The sequence below is a fragment of the Bufo bufo genome, chromosome 9 (genome assembly GCF_905171765.1).
Source record: "Bufo bufo chromosome 9, aBufBuf1.1, whole genome shotgun sequence".
In the NCBI taxonomy this organism is placed as follows: Eukaryota; Metazoa; Chordata; class Amphibia; order Anura; family Bufonidae; genus Bufo; species Bufo bufo.
Window position 1 is genome coordinate 199,007,290 of NC_053397.1, and position 23,058 is coordinate 199,030,347.

The 23,058-nt window shown below is 45.4% G+C and overlaps 1 protein-coding gene across 1 annotated transcript in view; it reads left to right on the plus strand.

Annotated features, from left to right (window-relative positions):
* RAB3B (RAB3B, member RAS oncogene family) overlaps positions 1 to 23,058 on the plus strand; it is an 89,997-nt gene that overhangs the window by 9,353 nt on the left and 57,586 nt on the right. The window contains exon 2 of the mRNA XM_040408084.1: positions 14,698 to 14,925. Within this exon, the coding sequence (XP_040264018.1) occupies positions 14,698 to 14,925 (228 nt within the window). The remainder of the gene's footprint in view (positions 1 to 14,697; positions 14,926 to 23,058) is intronic.

Genomic DNA, 23,058 nt, shown 5'->3' on the forward strand with positions numbered 1-23,058 from the left:
TTTTCCCATTTTTTTATACAAAGTTGGCATTTGACCAAGATATTTATCTCACCCAGCATGGGTATATGTGAAAAGACACCCCAAAACACATTCCTCAACTTCTCCTGAATACAGAGATACCAGATGTGTGACACTTTTTTGCAGCCTAGGTGGGCAAAGGGGCCCATATTCCAAAGAGCACCTTTCGGATTTCACAGGTCATTTTTTACAGAATTTGATTTCAAACTCCTTACCACACATTCGGGCCCCTAGAATGCCAGGGCAGTCTAACTACCCCACAAGTGACCCCATTTTGGAAAGAAGAGACCCCAAGGTATTCGCTGATGGGCATAGTGAGTTCATGGAAGTTTTTATTTTTTGTCACAAGTTAGTGGAATATGAGACTTTGTATGAAAAAAAAAAAAAAAAAAAAAAAATCATAATTTTCCACTAACTTGTGACAAAAAATAAAAAATTCTAGGAACTTGCCATGCCCCTCACGGAATACCTTGGGGTGTCTTCTTTCCAAAATGGGGTCACTTGTGGGGTAGTTATACTGCCCTGGCATTCTAGGGGCCCGAATGTGTGGTAAGGAGTTTGAAATCAAATTCTGTAAAAAATGACCTGTGAAATCCGAAAGGTGCTCTTTGGAATATGGGCCCCTTTGCCCACCTAGGCTGCAAAAAAGTGTCACACATCTGGTATTGCCGTACTCAGGAGAAGGTGGGGAATGTGTTTTGGGGTGTCATTTTACATATACCCATGCTGGGTGAGAGAAATATCTTGGCAAAAGACAACTTTTCCCATTTTTTTATACAAAGTTGGCATTTGACCAAGATATTTATCTCACCCAGCATGGGTATATGTAAAAAGACACCCCAAAACACATTCCTCAACTTCTCCTGAATACAGAGATACCAGATGTGTGACACTTTTTTGCAGCCTAGGTGGGCAAAGGGGCCCATATTCCAAAGAGCACCTTTCGGATTTCACAGGTCATTTTTTACAGAATTTGATTTCAAACTCCTTACCACACATTTGGGCCCCTAGAATGCCAGGGCAGTATAACTACCCCACAAGTGACCCCATTTTGGAAAGAAGAGACCCCAAGGTATTTCGTGATGGGCATAGTGAGTTCATAGAAGTTTTTATTTTTTGTCACAAGTTAGTGGAATATGAGACTTTGTAAGAAAAAAAAAAAAAAAAATCATTTTCCGCTAACTTGTGACAAAAAATAAAAAGTTCTATGAACTCACTATGCCCATCAGCGAATACCTTAGGGTGTGTACTTTCCGAAATGGGGTCATTTGTGGGGTGTTTGTACTGTCTGGCCATTGTAGAACCTCAGGAAACATGACAGGTGCTCAGAAAGTCAGAGCTGCTTCAAAAAGCGGAAATTCACATTTTTGTACCCTAGTTTGTAAACGCTATAACTTTTACCCAAACCATTTTTTTTTTACCCAAACATTTTTTTTTTATCAAAGACATGTAGAACAATAAATTTAGAGCAAAATTTATATATGGATGTCGTTTTTTTTGCAAAATTTTACAAGTGAAAGTGAAAAATGTCATTTTTTTGCAAAAAAATCGTTAAATTTCGATTAATAACAAAAAAAGTAAAAATGTCAGCAGCAATGAAATACCACCAAATGAAAGCTCTATTAGTGAGAAGAAAAGGAGGTAAAATTCATTTGGGTGGTAAGTTGCATGACCGAGCAATAAACGGTGAAAGTAGCGTAGTGCCGATTTGTAAAAAAGGGCCTGGTCTTTAGGGGGGTATAAACCTGTGGTCCTTAAGTGGCTAACCTCCACGTTGTAATGTCAGCAGACGTCGCAGAGCGTTGGGGAAATTTGGTGTAAAATCTCTGGGCATCTATACCAGCGAGTTAGAATTTTGAAGGTTTTCTCTTCAGCTTGGCATGCCATTGGCAATAAATACTTTTTCCCAGAGGGTAATGGGATGTTGCATCAAGAGTGGAAAATCTGTGAGAGAAGGCCTGTTGTCCAGTAGGATCCATGATAACAATTGGGACTATCTAAACAAAAATCACTGGAAAATGCGCATCATAACTACATTCATATGCAGAAACCAGGAAAGTAAAAGGGGTTACCAGTTTCAGCAAAAAAATTAAATAAAAAAATAGCCAGTGCTGGAAAATTGGCTAATATTAAAAACGCAGCAGTACTTATCTAGTAGATCTAGCATCAACGCTCTGGTACTTTTAACCGGCTGTAGTGACGATGTCACATTGACAACACATGACCACTGCAGCCAATCACTGGTCTCTCTGATTATAATGAATTACGCTGACACTGCAGTGTTTAAAAGAAAACGTGTTTAAATAACGCTAGGCATGGGGAGAAGTGTCCGATTGGCGACCCCCCTCTGATTTCCTTTGGCACTCTGGTGGGATAGTCCAACGCTGAGAAGAACTGACCACTAGGTCCTTGGACCTTGGGGGCCCACTATGGTATTAGAGCCTGGTCCCACCAAAGGATCCTCTGGTACTCTGGTGGGATAGTCCAACGCTGAGAAGAACTGACCACTAGGTCCTTGGACCTTTGGGGTCCACTATGGTATTAGAGCCTGGTCCCACCGAAGGATCCTCTGGTACTCTGGTGGGATAGTCCAACGCTGAGCAGAATTGACCACTAGGTCCCTGGACCTTTGGGGCCCACTATGGTATCAGAGCCTGGTCCCACCGAAGGATCCTCTTATACTCTTGTGGGCTAGTCCAAAGCTGAGCAGAACTGACCACTAGAAACCTATGGCAATCTTAAGCTTACCATACACCTTAGACAGCTGTTGAGTATTTGGCCAACACCTGTTTCTCTCGACCTCCTTTATACACATGCATGCTTGGTTTGGCCAAGCAAGCATATGTTCTGAATGGAAAGAGTGGAATAAGACGCTTCCAGACAGACATCTCTGGAAGCTCATTATCCCTGAGAATAAAAGGATCGGGCATGCTCAAATCCAGCAGCCTGATCCTTCTTTCCCGAAACACCCGCCATTGGGGGGGGAAACTCAGGCTCTCTCATGCACATTAGATAGTCGACCAGTCCTGCCAAAAGTGTCAGGTTGTGCCAATATTAATTTAATGTGGTCAATGGTACTTAAGGGGTCCAGGTTTTATATAGATATGATTAGTATATAGATCATATAGGGATTCCATCGTATTTTACTTCCCATAAGGCCGTCCAGTTACTTCCTGCAGGTGATTAGCAAGAAAGCTTTTCAACGGCCCATCTGGTGTCTGCAGATCTGGATTTACTTCTAGTCTGTTCCTCGGTAAGCGGTTAATATGTAGGTTTATCTTTAAGGCCTAGTTCAGCTGTGGTCATAGAGCAGCAGCATGACTTGTATTTTAAAAAACAATATTATAAAGGGATTTTCTAGGGTTTGGTCCTATTGACTCACCGGCCATTTAGTAACTAATGAAAGAATCATACTCACTTGCTCCCCGCATCCTGGCTGCGGTTGGGGATCTTCCAATCCCTGGGCTCCTTCTGGCCGTGGTATATGGACGGGGCATGTGCACCATTGCTGCCAACGACTAGCCTCAGCGAGGACGTGTCCCCAAAAGGCATGTAACCAAGCAGTGACTTGCCTCTTAGCAGTTTTTGGCTATAGTGGCACATGTGACCCTGGCCATACCTTGGGAGACAGAGACCGGAAGATTGCCAAACGGAGCCGGGGCACAGAAGTGGTGGGGAGCAGATGAGTATGACTCTATGATTAGGAACCACATGCTAGGGGGCCTTATAAAAAAAAGAGCTAGAATTCTGGAAACCCCCGTTAAAGAAGGATACCTCCCTAATAAGCCATGCCACATTTATTCTTCTCTCTGATTATTGATTGCTCAATGACAAAAAAAGGTTCAGTGTGCTTTTGTGATCACTTACCTACTAAATTACTATAATTGGGATTATTCCCTTTAGGCAAGTGCTAGACAAAAAATATATAAATAGCTGCTTGTCAATCACGGCCATGAGGGGGTGGGGAGGGCGCTCTGCTCATCAATACAGCCGGACTCATATTAGGAGTCCGGTGGATCTTTCACCACTGCTAGTAGCAAAACGTCACAATATTTTTTGTCTAGCTCAGACCTAAAGCAATCCCAACTACTAGGTACCGTAATTCGTCCTAATGTGATTTGCTTACACAGGGCGGCATATTATGCTGGCTGATTGTTAGCGTAAAGTAAAATGACAACATTGTCTGTTTGTAGCTGCCACTAGGGGGGCTTAAGAGGGTTATGCCATGATTAATGCAAAAAATGAAAATCAATATCATATACGGTAGTACATGACAATACCCTTCTAACAAAGCTAGAACCAGTCCTGTACCTCACATGGATCCAGAGATCTCCCTATTCTCCAATTGCTCGGCTAGATTTATTTTAAGCTGGCAGCTCAGGGGTGGGGGTGAGGTGCCCTTTCTGCTGCAGCTTTCTCCCTATAACAGCTCAAGGGGGGTGGGGGGTGTCCTTTCTGCTGTAGCGCTTTCCCTGTGACTATCACAGCTTCTATCTGGAAGATATGGTCAGTGACAGTTGAAGGTTTAAACTGAGCAGGTGCGACCACCTGAGTGAGGTGGACAAGAAATAACAACAAAAAAACAGCAGGTGGCGCTATACAGATACATTTTATTGAATTACTTAGTGGCTATACTACACGCAGCTATAAAAGTATTGAGATTCAGGTGCTGGTACCCTTTACAGGGGTATTCCAGTTACATCATGTTATCCCCTATCCACATATTAGATACCCCCACTAATCATGAGGGGGGAGGCCCCGTACCGCATGGGGATCCCCAAAATGAGTGGAGTAGAAGGTTGAGCATGCACACTGCATTCATCTCTATGGGACTGCCACAAATAGCTGAGCACCGTATTCAGCTGCTGCTGGCAAACCTGTTTAAAGATTGCAATTGCCCGATGAACGACAGTAATCACAGAATGTCTGATTTATTTAGATGAGATACCATGTTTTATCACCAAATCTCTCCTGTTCTGCAGTGAATTGGAGGAGCATTTAAAGGGGTTCTCCAGAATTACAAGAACGATGGCTGCTTTCTTCCAAAAACAGCACCACACCTGTCCACAGGTTGTGTATGGTATTACATCTCAGCCACCTGCAATTCAATAGAGGTGAGCTGCAATACCACACACAACCTGTGGACAGGTGTGGTGCTGTTTTTGGAAGAAAAGCAACCATCTTTCTGTAGTCCTGGAGAACTCCTTTAAGACCCTACAGATTATTGCCCTACTTTCTTCTGCATCTGATACAAAGAGGAGCAGCGATTCCTCCTTATGCCTTCCAGTCCATGAGCCCATGTATAAAATGCATGTATCTTACAGGGAGCCCACGGGCACAGCGTAGGGCAAGAGTCATCCTAGATCATGACTTAGCGTCGGTTGTGGTTTGTCAGACTCGTACCCCAAGATGATAGCCTTCAGCTAAGGCTGCACTTTGCACTGATCTATAGCCATAGCCATATAGAAACCCCACAGATAAAATACGGATTTCGTTTGAAAGACAGCATCCATCTACAGCAGATAAAGTAAAATAAAGTTGCTTCAGTAGCAATTCCCCAGTATAATGTCATTTTTTTTGGCAGATTTTTAGCAAAACAGCGAGGTCTATTTAAAGGGAATCTGTCGGCTCCAAAATACCCCCCAAACTAGAGTGAGCGAGCGGTGTATGGTGGAAGTACCGCCGAGTCCGGTTATGTATCTTCACACTCTGCTTTCATTCTGACACTGTGCTCCGACAAACCAGCAGTAAAATGCATTGAGAGGACTCCTGTGCTCACAAGGGCTCATGCACACAAACGCATTTTCTTTCCGCTTCCATTTCATTTTTTAATGCGGACCGTATGCGGAACCATTCACTTCAATGGGGCTGTAGAAAATACAGAAGTTAGGGCTCGTTCACACGACCGTATGGCTTTTTCGGTGTTTTGCGGGCCTTTCTTAACGGATCCTTTTTTTCCGTTTTTTGTTTCAGTAGTGTTTCTGGTTCCGTTCTTCCGTTCCGTTTTTCCGTATGGCATATACAGTATACAGTAATTACATAGAAAAAATTGGGCTGGGCATAACATTTTAAATAGATGGTTCCGGAAAAAAACGGAATGGATACAGAAGACATACGGAGTACATTCCGTATGTGTTCCGTTTTTTTGGCGGACCCATTGACTTGAATGGAGCCACGGAACATGATTTGTGGGCAATAATAGGACATGTTCTATCTTTCAACGGAACAGAAAAACGGAAATACGGAATGCATACGGAGTACTTTTTTTTTTTTTGCGGAACCATTAAAATGAATGGCCTGTAAACGGAAAAAATAGGCCTCTTGCAGACAAACATTTTTTTTTTTCCGTTTTTTGTGTTCCATATACGGACCTTATACGGAACCATTCATTTCAATGGATCTGCCAAAAAACGGAAGGTACTCCGTATGCCTTCTGTTTCCGCATTTCCGTTCCGTTCAAAGATAGAACATGACCTATTATTGTCCGCATAACGGATAAGGATAGTGATGTTCTATCAGGGGCCAGTTGTTCTGTTCCGCAAAAAACGGAATGCACACGGATGTCATCCATATTTTTTGCGGATAAGTTTTTTGCGGACCGCAAAATACAGAAAAAGCCATACGGTCGTGTGCAAGAGGCCTTACTCCGTGTGCATTCCGTTTCGGTTTGTCCGCATGGCCGTTCGGCAAAAAAGTAGTGCATGTCCTATTATTGTCCGCAAATCACAGTCCGAGGCCCCATTCAAGTCAATGGGTCTGCAAAGGATATGGAATGCTCATCCGTATTATCTGTATTTTGCGGATCCATACTGTAGAATTGCTATGCCTAGCCCATATTGCTCATGCGTTTGGTGATTAATAAATTACTGTTTCCGTTTCTGATCCGCAAAAAACGGATCAAATACGGAAACAATACAGATATGTTTTGTGCAATAGTGGAACGGAAGAGGACTTAAATCAGAGAGAAAAAAACCTCAGATACAGAACCACGGATCCGTGAAAAATGGACCGCAAGACAACAATGGGCGTGTGCATGAGCCCTAAGGCGTCTTGCACACGACTGTATGTATTTTGCGGTCTGCAAAAAACGGATCTGCAAAAAAAAAAAAACGATGACATCCGTGTGCATTCCGTATTTTGCGGAACGGAACAGCTGGTCCCTAATCGAACAGTCCTATCCTTGTCTGTAATGCGGACAATAATAGGACATGTTCTATTTTTTTGCAGGAACGGACATACAGAAACGGAATGCACATCGAGTAACTTCCGTTTTTTTGCGGACCCATTGAAGTGAATGGTTCCGCATACGGAAAAAAAAACGGAACGGACACGGAAATAAAATACGTTCGTGTGCAAGAGGCCTAATGGAGAGGACTCTAAGAGGAGTCCTCTCAATGCATTTTACTGCTGGTTTGTTGGAATGCAAACGAGTATGAAGATAAAAAACCAACTTTTTGGACGGTCAAAGAGGGACGCTTATGGTTTATTATGTGAAATGTCCACTTTTCCTGCATATTTACCGTATATACTTCAATAGCTTTTTTTTTTTTTTTTACACAATAGCGCAAACATTATCTGAATATAAAGATTTCTAAAATCAAAATTACTTTAAATAATGAAATAACATGCAAGGTTGGCTTTAACTATATAGAACTTCCTATATAGATAGGAACCAGGGAAATATTGTAAATGTAATAATGCAAAACTATACCTCAGATCAAAAAGAGGGACAGAGGGACTTGGGTCAAAAAGAGGGACTGTCCCTCCAAAAGAGGGACACTTGGGAGGTATGCCTTTAAGTAAGTGACCCAGCATTTTACTCAGGGTCATCAGTTTCTGCTGCCATCAGATCAGCATAAAACCGGTGACTGCTTCTCTTAAAAACAAAGGCTGATCATGTACTGTACGTTTTTAAGGCTCTGTTCATATTAGCACAGGTCTCCATGCCATTGGGTTTGTTGGGTTTCCATTTTTTTTAGGTATAGAAAAGCACAGTCTGTAGCAGAAAGCCGACAGACCAAATATCATACTTATCAAAGTTTAGGTTGGTAAAATCGGAGCATCCAAAACCCAGCTCATGGGAATGCCACAACGGTGCCTGGGAACGCCCACTTACAGGCGATAATATCATTAGCCACACCCATTTTCGGCCCGGGGCAGCCTAACTTTACCGGGACTGTCTCTGAAAATCAGGGAAAGTCCTTGCAAATTTGGGACAGTTAGCAACTATGCAATATGTCTATGGGATCCATCAGGATTTGTTAAGGCTACTTTCACACCAGCCTGAGAACAGCCAGTCTGAATTCACCAGATCCGGAACTGCTGGATGCGGACGGGATCTCCGCCGACCTCATTAAATATGATGGGGGTCTGGCAGAGATCCGTACGCTTTCCGGCAGACAAGCGGAGAACCGGCCGGACACAAACCGCTGCCATGCCTGAGTTTCAGACCAAAGGTGTGAAACTAGCCTAAGGGCTCATGCACACGACCGTGCCGTTTTTTGCGGTCCGAAAATTGCGGATCCGCAAAAAACGGATTCTGCCCGTGTGCCTTCAGCAATTTGTGGAACGGAACAGGAGGCCTATTATAGAAATGCCTATTCTTGTCCGCAAAACGGACAAGAATAGGACATGCCTCATAATTTTTGCGGGGCCACGGAATGGAGCAACGGATGCGGACAGCACACAGAGTGCTGTCCGCATCTTTTGCAGACCCATTGAAATGAATGGTTCCGTATACGGACCGTATACGGAATCAAAATATGGCCCGTATACGGAAAGCAAAAAACGTCCGTGTGCATGAGCCCTAAGATCCATATCAAAGCAGATCTCTCAAAGTGGTCAAGATTCTGCTGAATGGAAGTCATGAAGCTAATGTCAACAGAGCATATGGCCAGGCTTCAGTTGGCGCGCGTGCTCCTTAATAATTGTGGCGCATGTTGGCAGGTCCATGCTGAGATTCTGAAATCTATGTCAGGAAGGAGTTGTCGTAAACTTAAAGGCTATGTACACCTTCAGGGACATTTTTTTTATGATTGCATTTTACTCATTTTGGGCTAAAAATCATTTTTTCAATTATTCTTTATTAAAAAATATTGAGCCGTTCTGTCACAAAAGGTTAACTGTTTTTCTAGCTGTGTGACTGGTACTTTTTACTTACATTTTGTGCATGTCATCTAATAAACCTTATCTCTAAAACTACTAAGAGGGCATAAACACTATTTAAGCCACATTCTAATCAGTAGAAAAAGAATTGAGCTATAATGAGTGTTTATAAGGTCAGAGATCAGAGATAAGGAGTCCATCCGCTGAGCTGTCTGATGGAGCAGAGAGAAAATTCAGATCCTGGTAGTAGATAAACTTAAAGCTGTGCAGGGAAAACAGCACATCATTTTTAATAAAGACCAATTGAAAAAATGATTTTTAGCTTAAAATGAGTACAATACAATAATAAAAATTGCCACCAAAGGTGTACATAGCCTTTAAGTCATTTTTAAAGGAGTATTCCAGGGCTTGAATATTGGTGGCCGAACCTCAGGATGGGTCATCGGTATCTAATTGGTGGAGGTCTGACATCAGGCACTCCCACCAATCAGCTCTTTGAAGAGGCCGTGCTACAGTGAGTCACATAGACTGTGCAGCTCAGTCCCAGTCAAGTGAATGGACTGCAACTATACAATGTATGGCGCTGTACAGTGTCAGACTGGAGTTCCTTGAGCCCACCAGAGAAAGTTATTCTTAGGCCCGACCCCCATATTATTAATAAAGTCTAATAGGTTTTGATTCAAAGAAATACTGTAGAACCTAGCGGCAAGTGACTGGCTAAAAAAGGAAGCTTCAAATTAGTTTTTTTTATCCAGGACCTTTGGGACCCACTATGGTATCAGGGCCTGGGCCCACCAGAGGATCCTCTGGTGCTCAGATGGGACATCTGACGCTGGTACTTTGTATGTTGTGTGGAGGCCGCATTGCTCACCGGAGCGGGCTTCCCTCTTCAAACAGCTAATCGACGGGAGTGGGACCCCCACCGATTAGGTACTGATGAATTATCCTGAGCATAGGTGTTCCGAAGGTGCACTCCGTCCCCCATTAGCCGCAGACTTGCTGCTTAGCTTCGGGAGCGAGGATCTGTGTCTGACCTCGTTCCCAGGGCGGCTTTACTAGCTGGGTGGCTCCCTGCTCCTAAGTCTGCCTTGAGCGCCGAGCTGATCACTCGGTGCTCGACTGGTTGGTCTGTCGGTCATGTGACGCTGGCCGCGTCACATGACCCTCACTCCCCACTATAAATACAGGCAGCCTGCTGGCCACAGGTTGCCTGTTAATTTAGGTTCCACCTGTGGTTCTGTCTTTCCTGGCGTACTTACCTCCTGCTGAATTCCTGACGATCCTCTGCCTGCTCCTTGTGTACTTTGCTGCTCTCCTGGTATTCTGACCCCGGCCTCCTCCTGACGATCCTCTGCTGACTCCTTTGGTACTACACGACTCTCCTGGTATTTATGACCCCGGCTTCTCCTGACAATTCTGTGCTTGCTCCATTTGTACTTTGTAGCTTTCCTGGTATTGACTCGGTCCGTTCACGTTCTGTTGTTTGTCTGTCTGTCATCCCTGCACTTAGTCCAAGTTAGGGATTGCCGTCTAGTTGTCCCCTGTCATTAGGACTCGCGAGGCAAGTAGGCAGGGCCAGGGGTAAGGGTGGAGCGCAGTGGTCACTTCCCTCCCCCCTGTGTGTGTGTACGCGACCGTTACAATAGGCCATCAATATTGAAATCTTGGAAAACATCTTTAATTATGTCATGCAGGCCACGCCCCCTCCAACGCACGGCATAAGAGGGGGAAAAGTTTACATTTTTCGTGCAAAGTATGGCATGTGCAACTTTTTGGAGCCACTATTCTGACGCAGGGGGGGCATGATAAACCTCCCCCATAACGCCCGCTACCACTGCTATGTATGGTGCAGTCAACTGGTTTTATAGTGTGAATTTCCAGCGCAAACAAAAGGATATTGTGAAATGGCATCAGAACAAGTCTCCTATTTAGCAATTCACAGGCTCCTCTTATTTCTCAAGATGCCTGTCCCAAGATTTGTGCAAATACAAGTTTTAAGCAGCTGCTTCTTTGTTAATAATTCACTAAATGTGTTTGGCGAGGAGTCTGCTGCCAGCGGTAACGTTCGTTACGGGTCTGACGACGAAACCAAAGGCGGCGGCAGCGGCAGCCGGCGTGACACCTGGAATGGATGGACTCATTTCAGCTTGGATGAGTGACCTTTAAGTGGTGACGTGAAAGGAGCGAAAACACAAAAATAGAGGCAATGAGCTTGTATCCAGCTGAAATATTCATTTGTGAGCCGCATCGTTTGGGCTGACATTATGTGGGCCGCTGATTACAGAATGAATATTAAAGCCTCGTTACACGTTGTTCTCAGTCACTGGATGAGAATATCATTTTGAAGTCTTAATTTTTTTTGTAATTAAAGGGGTTCTCTGCTATTTAAATCTCCTTTGGGTAGAAGGTTCCACTGACAATAACCTGATTGCTTGGGAACCAAGTGTTCAATTCTCCTGCAGCGCCTCCACAGGAGAAATGAAGAATTACAGGAGGAATGAGAATAAGACTCCTTTTGTAACCGTTCTCCACTATGGGTAATAAATGAAGGTCTCGAATGAGGAACCACCCTGTAGGGCAGGGATCAGCAACCTTCGGCACTCCAGCTGTTGGGAAACTACAACTCCCAGCATGCTACTTTTACTTGTGTGGGAGTTTAGAGAACAGCCAAGCAAGTGTGCATGATGGGAGATGTAGTTTTTACAACACCTGGAGTGACGGAGGTTGCTGACCCCTGCTGTAGGGACTCAGAATGCATAAAGCTGGATTTATACATGGGCCCATATTTACTACTATTTAAAAATCTGTTTTAAAAAAGTGGCACAAACTGGTGCAGTTTGGGGTTTCCACACTTTTTATTATCATGCTCGAAAAAAGGGCATGGTTTAGTGGAAGTGGGTAGAGTATAATAAAAAAAAAGGAATTGTCTAAAGCTGGGTTCACATTGGCGTTGCGCAAAAAGATGCGGTTGCGTTGCAGGAATTTTTCCACGCGAGTGCAAAGTGTTTTAATGCGTTTTTCACGCGCGTGAGAAAAATCGGCATGTTTGGTACCCAGAAGTTCGGTTTTAGGATCGGTGTTGTGTAGATTTTATTATTTTCCCTTATAACATGGTTATAAGGGAAAATAATAGCATTCTTAATACAGAATGCTTAGTAAAATAGTGATGGAGGGGTTAAAAAATAATTAAATTGTTCAAGCAGCCCAGCTTCTCTTCTTTCTTCTTCTATGAGGACCTGGGAGGAAAAGGACCTTCGGTGACATCACTGCGCTCATCACATGGTCCATCACATGGTCCATCACCATCCCGATTGTCTCCTAGCAACCATGCGTGAAAATCACACCGCATCCGCACTTGCTTGCAGATGCTTGCGATTTTCACGCAGCCCCATTCACTTCTATGGGGCCTGCGTTGTGTGAAAAACGCACAATATAGAACATGCTGCGATTTTCACGCAACGCACAATTGATGCGTGAAAATCACCGCTCATGTGCACAGCCGCATTGAAGTGAATGGATCCGGATTCAGTGAGGGTGCAATGCGTTCAATCCGTGTGAAAGGGGCCTAAAATGCACCATTTTGCACCAACATTTTTGGTATCTCAAAGTAAGCCAACAAATTGGTACAGAATCAGAGAGAAGTGTCTGTCCCTTGCAGCACATTTATCATTCAGCCTGAGCCCCTGTGATAAATCTGGTGCAGGTCTAGACAAGTTAATATGGGCCACAGTTTTATAGCATTTCTTTGCATTTTTTAAGGATTTTTATGTACATTTTTGGTGTGTTTTTTTTTTTTTGCAGGAAAAACGCCAACTTCAAATATTAGCTGAAAGTCTATGGGAATTTTGAAACACAGGACACATATGTAAAAAGAAAACTGAAAAATGAATCTTCTAAGAAACAAAAAGCAAAAAAATAAATAAAAAATGCATGTCACATGCAAATAAAAAAATATTTTTTTAAAGGGGTTGTCTGGGTTGAGAGCTGAACCTGATATGAGCATCGGAGCAGGAAATGCTCCGATGCTCTCCTTTGCCCTGCACTGAATCGCGCTGGGTAAAGGCATTTTTTTGGAGATCCGTTAACATACCGAGCTCTCCATAGGGACCGCAAGGCGGAGGCTTCCACACAGCAGTGAGCCTGGTGACGTCACCGTCACTAATGGGTGGGCTCTAGCACTACACTAGCCTGCAAAACGGCTAGGGCAACGCTAAAGCTCGCCTATCAGTGCTGGTGACATCACCGGGAACATTGCTAGGTGGAAACTTCTGCCTAGCAGTGTGCTAAAGTAAACAAAAAAGCACAGGCAAGGGAGAGCGCCGGGGGCCGGAGGGGTGAAGATGGGGATATGTCTGGGCTCAGCTCTGAACTCGGACAACCCCTTTAAGGAAAAATGCCCCTTTTTTTGTAGTGTTTTTCTATTTTATTTTATTTTTTGGCAAAAAGATTCCTATGTTTAGAGGTTTGCTGTATATCAGTAAGCAATTATGAAAAGTTATTTTTGGTCCATTCAAGTAAATGGACACACACAAAAAAAAGAACCTCAAACCTCTTTTCCATATGGATCAACAGCATCCACATGAACAAAGTTGTCCAATATTTTCAAATATGCACCTACCTCTGAAGACTTACATAATGGGCCACTCCTTGTCTTGTAGTCCACCAAATTGTCACTACAGTTTCTTCACACATGAGAAAGCTGACGCGTCTTACCTCCCATGGATTCCACCACGTGACGTTTCAGGACGTCTTATGAAGAGGGGCATGTCCCCCGAAATATCAGATGGCGGAATCCTGGGAGTTTGGATGTTTCAGCAGTCAGCGTTCTCATGTTATGAAACTAAAATTAAAATGTTTCAAAATCACTAAAAGTTCTAAAAAACTGTTCAACATAAAAACTTGATTTAAACAATAGGTCCGTTTCTGATGACACATTCCCTTTAAGATATTGTAGCTGCAAGAGAGTTAGGTTTGGCTTCTACTGTATGTGGAGGTAGGAGAGCATGGAAAGGGTTAACCAATGTCTTCCTTATCAAGTCCTGTAAATTAGATGCTGATTAGGGCAGAAGCTCCATGGGGCTCATGAATATCATTAGATGAATAATCATGAATTCAAGAAGCTTGTTAAAATAGATTAATTTATTTATTTTTTGATGAATTGCAACTTTAGCTGTTTATTTATCCGCCGGAGGTCATATTCTCATGGCTGTATTCACATGCTATATGGCTATAACCAGAGCAGATCCTATTAGAGGACAGTAGGAGAACCTTTGGAATGGTCCCTGCTCAGTATTGGTTTGCCACCTATGGCACTCCCAACAGTTGGGCAACTACAGCATTCCCGGACAGGCTGCAGCTTTTATGGTATGTCAGGATCTGCGGATTCACAATATCCGGACAGTCACAGGTTAAAGACCACCGGTAAAGAGTCTCCCACATTCTTCTCACTCATGTGTGGAGCTGCACCCTGTTTCAGGAATGTCTTGGCATGCCCTACTAATTTTTTTTAAGTCACCACTTGTGATAACCTACCAGGTCCAACGGTCTCCTTAATCTTTTGTCCACCTTTTGCAGATGGCCTCTGCCAACGATCCAAGGTACGGACATCGAGATGCTTCGGACCAGAATTTTGACTATATGTTCAAGCTGCTGATCATTGGGAATAGCAGCGTGGGGAAAACGTCCTTTCTGTTCCGGTATGCGGATGACACTTTCACGCCTGCTTTTGTCAGCACTGTGGGAATAGACTTCAAGGTGAAGACAGTCTATCGAAATGATAAAAGGGTGAAGCTGCAGATCTGGGTGAGTGGAGGAATTTTCTGCTCTTTTCCTCAATGCCATGGACTTTAAAGTGAAGCTCAGAGACATATTTATTAAAGGGGTTATCCCATGAAAACTATTTGTAACAGTGCTGTCCCAGCTATGGCTTTTATTTAGAATCCATTCTTGTATTCTGGGTTATGTGTTATCCACTGTACTTAGTGTACTTTGCTGCCATCTGGTGGCCATAGTAATAGTTGGTTTTATGAAGTTATCTATGGTTGTATTTCATTATGTCATTCATCAAGTAACTCCTCCTCCTCCTGTATTCTGCAGTCTTTTGCTATTTGTCAGGGTAGTGTCTAAAGTCCCTGGGCTGTAAGGACCTTGTGACATCACAGGTTAACATCACATTCAAAGCCTTAATTTCAAAGTGACCATGCAGCTTAACCTAAACACCAGGATTAGGACTAGTTACTATAAATTTTATATTGTATTGCTAATCTTTATTAACACAACACACGGGATGTAGATATTACCCTTTAGGTACATCCCGCGGCTGCATAAAATCCACGTGACTTTAGCATATCACATGACCCTGTGAAATCAGAAGGTCCTTACGACGCATGAAGTTTAGACGCAACCTATTTGTCAGACATGCATTACATGCATTGTCATCGTTTCTCAAAGTACATTCAATAAATTACCTATAGGCATATCCATTGCATCTCCCTCACTTTAATTCTACAGAGAACTGGTGTCACTAGAGGAATGATTATAGCGAGTTCACTATCTTTTATTGCCACTTACACTCATCAGAGACTTCTCTCCCGTACATCAGTGACAGAATAATCACCTATCCAAAGGATATGTGATAAATGTTGGATTGCTGGGGGTCTGTTAATCCCCAAAACAGAGGGTCTTTGCCTCCCCTCTCTGAATGGAGCAGTAGTGCACATTTTGGTCCACAGTTCCATTCACTTCTATGGGATTGGCGTAGTGCTATCTACATCAGTGCCACAAAAGTGCATGGAACGGAGGAGGAACATGCACATTACTGCTCCATTCAGAGTATAGACCCGGGGATCCTCATTTCTCTGGATCAGTGGGAATCCCAACTATCAGACATCCTACCCCCCACCACCACCACCACCCCAATCTAACATTTATCACTTATCTGATTCTTGGGATAACCCCTTTAAAGACTATAATAGAACATTGCTTAACTAGCAATTCCATAATAAACTGTGCTCATTAGGATCATTGAAAGAGAGCAGGAGAAATCTGTAATAACCATGCAGGTGGCCTCTGTGAGCTCTTTATGGTGGCCTGCACTGGCCTGTGGACCGTTGAGATCTTTGTCACATATGCAAATGTTCCATTCTTGGTTGTAAAGGGACAATGTAGCCACATCCACGCGTAATAGGAATAAAATCTATGCCATAAATGTCTTAGATGGGATTACCTCTTTAATATGAGATGTTTGAAGGATTAAGTGTGGCCTTCTCTACACATCCTGGAGGATCTGTTTTATCTCTGCTCAGTGACATGTTGTTTGAGCCGAGACCCGGTGTGTACGTAGGTACCATATATAGACTAGTTTCTGACTCAGAGAAGTATGACTTCATCAGTGTAAAATAAATAGATCGCAATAAAATGAAACTTAAGGGGGTCCCTCCCCCTTGGCTGGACCCGTCAAGAGAAGCTTACTTACCTGGTTCCTGGTGCTGGCTCCCCGCTGCTTCTTCTCCCAGCCTGCGATGGTCCCCTGGACTCCCTTGTTAAAAATATCCGCCGCCTGCAATAGTGGTGACCTGATTCCCTTGGGTCATGTGACCATTTGTAATGATGTAAGAGGAGCCGTACACCGCCATTGCTAGTGATTGGCTGCAGGCAGCATCAAACTGGATGTTTTTAGCAAGGGAGCGCAGTGGAGCGGGCCAGGTGTGGAGGAGGAGTGAGGATCGCTGGGAAGAAGGTAAGTAAGCATCCCCTTACAGGTCCAGCCCCCCAATTCTTACACAACCCCCTTAAAGGGGTTATCCAGGACTGTAACATAGTTGTCTACCCTTAGGCTACATGCACACGACCGTGCCGTTTTTTGCGGTCTACAAACCGCGGATCCGCAAAAAAAGGAAGCCGCCCGTGTGCCTTCCGCAATTTGCGGAACGGGCGGTCGTCAATATGCCAATTCTTGTCCGCACAAGAATTGAAGTGAATGGGTCCGCATCCAAGCCGCCAAAACGGCAGCTCGGATGCGGACCCAAACAACGGCCGTGTGCATGAGTGCCTTAGGATAAGCCTCCATAGTCCAGATGCTGGCTGCTGGGTGGCAAATGGTGAGCTTCACTGCACTGTATGTGCACTGTAGGTAGGTAGTTAGCACATAGTGCCGTATGTGTACGACGCTGTGATGGGGCAGGCTCAGGAGCTATGTCCACTCCATGACTTGTGGGTGCCAGCTGTATTATACAACTGTGACCCTGTTGTCACTGCTGGGATTGGAGTTAACTCCGATTCTGGCAGTTTAGCCCCATAGATGCCACTGTCAATGCTGACTGCGGGATCTAAGAGGTTAGAGGGAGGGAGGTGGCTCTCTCTCTTACCCAAGATGTGATTGTGGGGTGCTTAAGGGGTTGCTATGGCAGCAAGGGGCCTAATAATGACCCCTACGTCCGTCATGTATGGTGCTTATTTGTCACAGTAACATTATTTGTCACAGAAATAATACACTCTGATAAAATCACTGATGAGTGATCAGTAGATTGCATGTTGAAGTAGAAAAGATTTTTTTTAAAGTAAAAATAGTAAGAAAATCAAGGGGAAAAAAAACAACAGATCACCTTTTTTGCCGACAAACACATTTATTTATGTAAAAATATATACCGGTATATAAAAATAGAAAAAAAAAACAAACTATACATAATTGGTATAATCACATTTCTAATGACCCATACAATAAACAGACCACATTTTTTAAATCCTGTACTGTGAACAGCTTAGAAAAATTGCTAAAATTGCTGCTTTTTGCTAATTCCACCATGCAATATAAATTATAAAAACTATTACTCATCCCGTAAAAAAAAACAAGACCTCACACAGCTCCCTCGATGAAATAATAAAAATGTTTTGGCTCTTTGAATACAGAGAAAAAAAATACAATGCAACAGCACTTTATTCCTTTATTCTATGCATCAGTATGATTACACCAGTGCGAAATAGACATGAACCAAATAAAGTACAATAATGCCATAATTCTAGAAAATATTATGGTGCTAATGCTACGCTTATGTTGTAAATTTGAGATTCTTGGCAAATACATTTTGTCTGCCAAACGTCAAGGCGATCTCTGTAAGACAGGACTAAATACTACCTGTTATGTGCCATAACGGCCACCATAAAATTCGGGGAGTGCAGGTTCCACATGTATGCTGGGTCCACTCTGCCTTTTACCATTCTTGGTGTCATCACAGCCTCCATTAAATCCAGGGAATGCAGGTACCAACATGCATGCTTAGCCCACTTTACTTTATTTGGTTTGCAGAGTGCTGTTGCATTGTATTTTTTTCTTAGTGTTTCTAGTCATGGCAGCGTGCACCTGCGCATTTGGATGTGCTGACTGACCCTCTTTTTCTTTGCAGTTTGTACCGGAGGTGTGGCTGACTTTTCAGTCGTGCACTCCTGACCAGCCTGTCTGCCCCATAGGTTTTAATTAGTGTAAGGCCGAATGCACACGGCCGTGAACGGTCCGTGGTATCCCGGTGTCACCGTCACTTCTGTGAGAAGTCTGACAGACGTCCTTTTCTACCTCTTGCATGATGTTCTTTGTTTTGGTTTCACTTTGTCATCTCATTTCCTTCTCCCAGGTGTCACCTATTTAGACCAATCCTCTTTCCTTTATATTCCCTCCCATACTGCCTCACTTTGCGGTTTATACTACTTCCTGGATTGAAGTTTTCACTGCTGGAGATTTCGGTTGCTGCTTGTTCAGATAAGCCCTTTCATGTATTGTGTTTCCTTGCTGGCTTGATTCTAGGTGACCCTGACTCCCTCCATATTAAGTGCAGGGAACCGGTGGTCATGTCCCCTCACTATTATAGGGTTTCCAGGTGTCACACAGTCTAAGTACGAGGGCATGCAATCGTCTACCTCTGAGACCCTTGTATGTGCTTAGCAGTCAGGGTGAGCTCTTAGGGTTTTATAGGGGTCACCTTTATGCTCCTTAGTTTGGGATCAAGCCAGTCGGATGTTTATCCATAACTTCCAGCTATCTGCAACATCATCCTTGACACCTGGCCTGGCATCCTGCTGAGAGCAGAAGCGCACGGCGTCATTGGTTGCTGCTGCACTACAGTAATACACTCGTATGATCTATACGAGTGTGTTACTGTAGTGCAGCGGCGGCATGAAGCGCACACCGTCATAGCAACCAATGACGCAGTGCGCTCCTGCTGTCAGCAGGAATCCAGGACGGGATAGCACGGACAGTTCACGGCCGTGTTCCACGGCCGTGTGCATTCGGCCTAAGTATAAAGCTTAGCCTGCTCTCCCTGCACTCACTGAAAGCCTTTTGGCACCAGGAGAGGTATAGGGTGGACTCTCATTGCATTCGTTGGGGGTCATCTGGCACCAGGAGAGGTGTGGAGTGGGCTCGGCATGCATGTTGGTACCTGCATTTCCTGGATTTAATGGAGGCCATTTTGGCACCAAAAATGATAAAAGGCAGAGTGGACCCAGCATGCATGTGGAACCTGCACTCCCTGAATTTTATGGTGGCCGTTAGTGTTAGGTTCCCGTCTGTCACGGAACCATGAACCAGACGTACAACAGGAGATAAGAGAAAATAAGAAGGCTTTATTGAAAATAAAGCTGTAACGCAAAAGTCCAAACGGATGGTGAAACCGAGCAGAGTCTTTGCGAAGCCAGAGGTCAGGAACCAGAAGGGTAGTCAGACGAAGCCAGGATCAGGAACCAGCAGGGTAGTCAGACGAAGCCAGGATCAGGAACCAGCAGGGTAGTCAGACGAAGCCAGGATCAGGAACCAGCAGGGTAGTCAGACGAAGCCAGGATCAGGAACCAGAAGCAGCAGCAGTCTTAGAAGCATGTGTACACAAGAGGACCAAGCAAGGAACTGAAGCCACAGACCTCCTAATATATGAGCTAGGCATCCAGCTCCTCCCAGTGGGAAGGAGGAGCCGCAGGGTGGAAGGCTACAAGAAACCCAGAAACCAAGATGGCCGCCAGCACATGTCAAACGAAGGAGAACAGCAAGAAGGTAAGACCATGACAGTACCTCCCCCTCAAGGGCCCCTCCTCCGCGGAGCACAAAACGGTTTCTGAGGGAAGCGTGCGTGGAAGGCACGGAGCAAGGCAGGAGCATGGACATCTGCGGAGGGAACCCAGGAACGCTCCTCTGGACCATAACCACGCCAATGGACCAAAAACTGCAACCGACCGCGGACCAGGCGTGAGTCCAGGATATTGCTCACCTCATATTCCTCACGATTGCCCACTTGGACCGGACGAGGCCGAGGAACCGAGGAAGTGAAACGATTACACACCAGTGGCTTCAACAGGGAGACATGAAACACGTTGGAGATCCGCATGCCAGGAGGAAGCGCAAGGGCATAGGCTACCGGGTTTACCCTGCGAAGCACTCGGAAGGGACCAACAAAGCGAGGCGCCAGCTTGGGAGTGGGCACTCGAAGGTTGAGGTTGCGGGTGGACAACCATACACGGTCTCCGACCTGGTAGGAAGGAGCAGGCGCTCGTCTGCGATCAGCCTGGAGTCTCTGGCGCTGCGCAGAGACCTCAAGGGACTTCTGGATCTGTACCCAAGAAGCACGTAGGACGGAAAGGTGATCCTCCACAGCCGGAATATCCTGGGGAGAGAATACCTCCGGTAACACGGCAGGTTGGAACCCATAATTGGCCATGAAGGGAGACGTCCCAGAGGAAGAGTTCACCGCCGTGTTCCTGGCAAACTCAGCCCAAGGCAGGAGGTCAACCCAATTGTCTTGGTGGTCGGAGACATAGCAACGAAGGAATTGCTCCAAGGCCTGATTGGATCGTTCTGCGGCCCCATTGGACTGAGGGTGGTAGGCCGAGGAGAAGGAGAGATGAATCCCCAACTGGGAGCAAAAGGCGCGCCAGAACCTGGACACAAACTGACTCCCCCGATCCGACACAATCTCCTTGGGCAAACCGTGCAACCGGAAGACCTCCCTGGCAAAAATCGTGGCCAACTCTTGTGCAGAGGGTAACTTCTTGAGAGGAACACAGTGGCACATTTTGGAAAACCGATCCACAATCATGAGAATGACCGTATGGCCTCGGGATGCAGGGAGGTCCACAATGAAATCCATCCCCAGGTGTGACCATGGGCGCTCCCCGGTGGCTATGGGTTGCAGAAGGCCCAACGGAAGGTGCCGAGGGGACTTACTCTGGGCACAAACGGAGCATGCCGCTACATATGCGGCGATGTCGGAACGTAGGGAAGGCCACCAGAACAGACGTGAAACAGCCCAGGACAGCTGATTCTTTCCAGGATGCCCCGCGGTCTTGGAGTTATGGTAGGTACGCAACAACCGAGTGCGCAACTCCTCAGGCACAAAACATCTGCCGTTGGGTCTCCCAGAGGGAGCACCAGATTGAGCCGCCAAAATCTGCTCACCCAGGGGAGAGGTCAGGCTGGTGCGAATGGCGGCCAGGATCTGATTCGGAGGTATGACCGAAGTCGGAATCGACTCCTCCCTGGACAGCTCGGAGTACTGCCGTGATAAGGCATCCGCCCTGATGTTCTTGGAACCGGGTAGGTAGGAGACCACGTAATTAAAACGTGACAAGAACAGAGCCCATCTGGCCTGACGTGGTGTCAATCTCTTGGCCTCAGAAAGGTAGGTCAGATTCTTGTGGTCCGTCAGGATGAGAACCGGAACCACCGAACCCTCGAGCAAGTGCCTCCATTCTTTAAGGGCCTGCACGATGGCCAATAACTCCCTGTCACCAATCTGATAGTTGCACTCCGCGGAAGACAGTTTCCGGGAGTAAAACCCACAAGGAAGCAGAGGACCCTCTGGTGTTCTACGCTGAGACAGAAGGGCGCCTACTCCCGTCTCAGACGCGTCCACCTCGAGGACAAAGGGCAACCCAGGGTTGGGATGCGACAGAATCGGAGCCGACACAAAGGCGGACTTTAGGGCCTCAAAAGCTCGGATGGCCTCGAGCGACCAGACCTGGGAATTACTGCCCTTCCTGGTCAGATCCGTGAGAGGCTTGGCCAGCATGGAAAAGTCCCTGATGAACTTCCGATAATAATTGGCGAAGCCCAAAAAGCGCTGCAGGGAACGAAGACCACTGGGCTGGGGCCACTGTAAGACAGCAGAAACCTTCTCAGGATCCATGGAGAACCCCTCAGCGGAAATGATGTAACCTAAGAAGGTTACCTGGGATCGGTGAAATTCGCATTTCTCAAGCTTACCGAACAGCTTGTTCTCTCGTAACCGTTGCAACACTCGTCTGACATCCAGAATGTGGACCTCCATGGATTCAGAATATACCAAGATGTCATCCAAATAGACCACCACACACTGCTGCAACAGGTCACGGAAAACATCGTTGATGAATTCCTGAAAGACTGCGGGCGCATTGCACAACCCAAAGGGCATAACCAAGGATTCATAATGACCGGTCCTGGTGTTAAACGCGGTCTTCCACTCATCGCCTGCCTTGATCCTTACCAGGTTATATGCCGCCCTCAGGTCGAGTTTGGTAAAGACCGTGGCCCCTTTAAGGCGATCGAACAGCTCGGAAATCAAGGGTATCGGGTAAGCGTTCTTGATCGTGATGCGATTGAGACCCCTGTAATCGATGCAAGGCCTCAACTCACCGCCCTTCTTTTTCACAAAGAAAAATCCAGCCCCTGCCGGGGACGAAGATTTGCGAATGTGTCCGCGTGAAAGCGCCTCCCTCACGTACTCCTCCATGGCCTCATTCTCCGCTACCGACAGTGGATAGACTTTGCCACGAGGAGGAACGGCACCAGATTGTAACTCTATGGCACAATCGTATGGGCGGTGCGGAGGTAGGGCAACCGCGCGCACCTTATCGAATACATCCCGGTACTCCTCGTATTCAGGAGGCAACAGAGAGTCCGAGGAAGTACACAGCAACTTG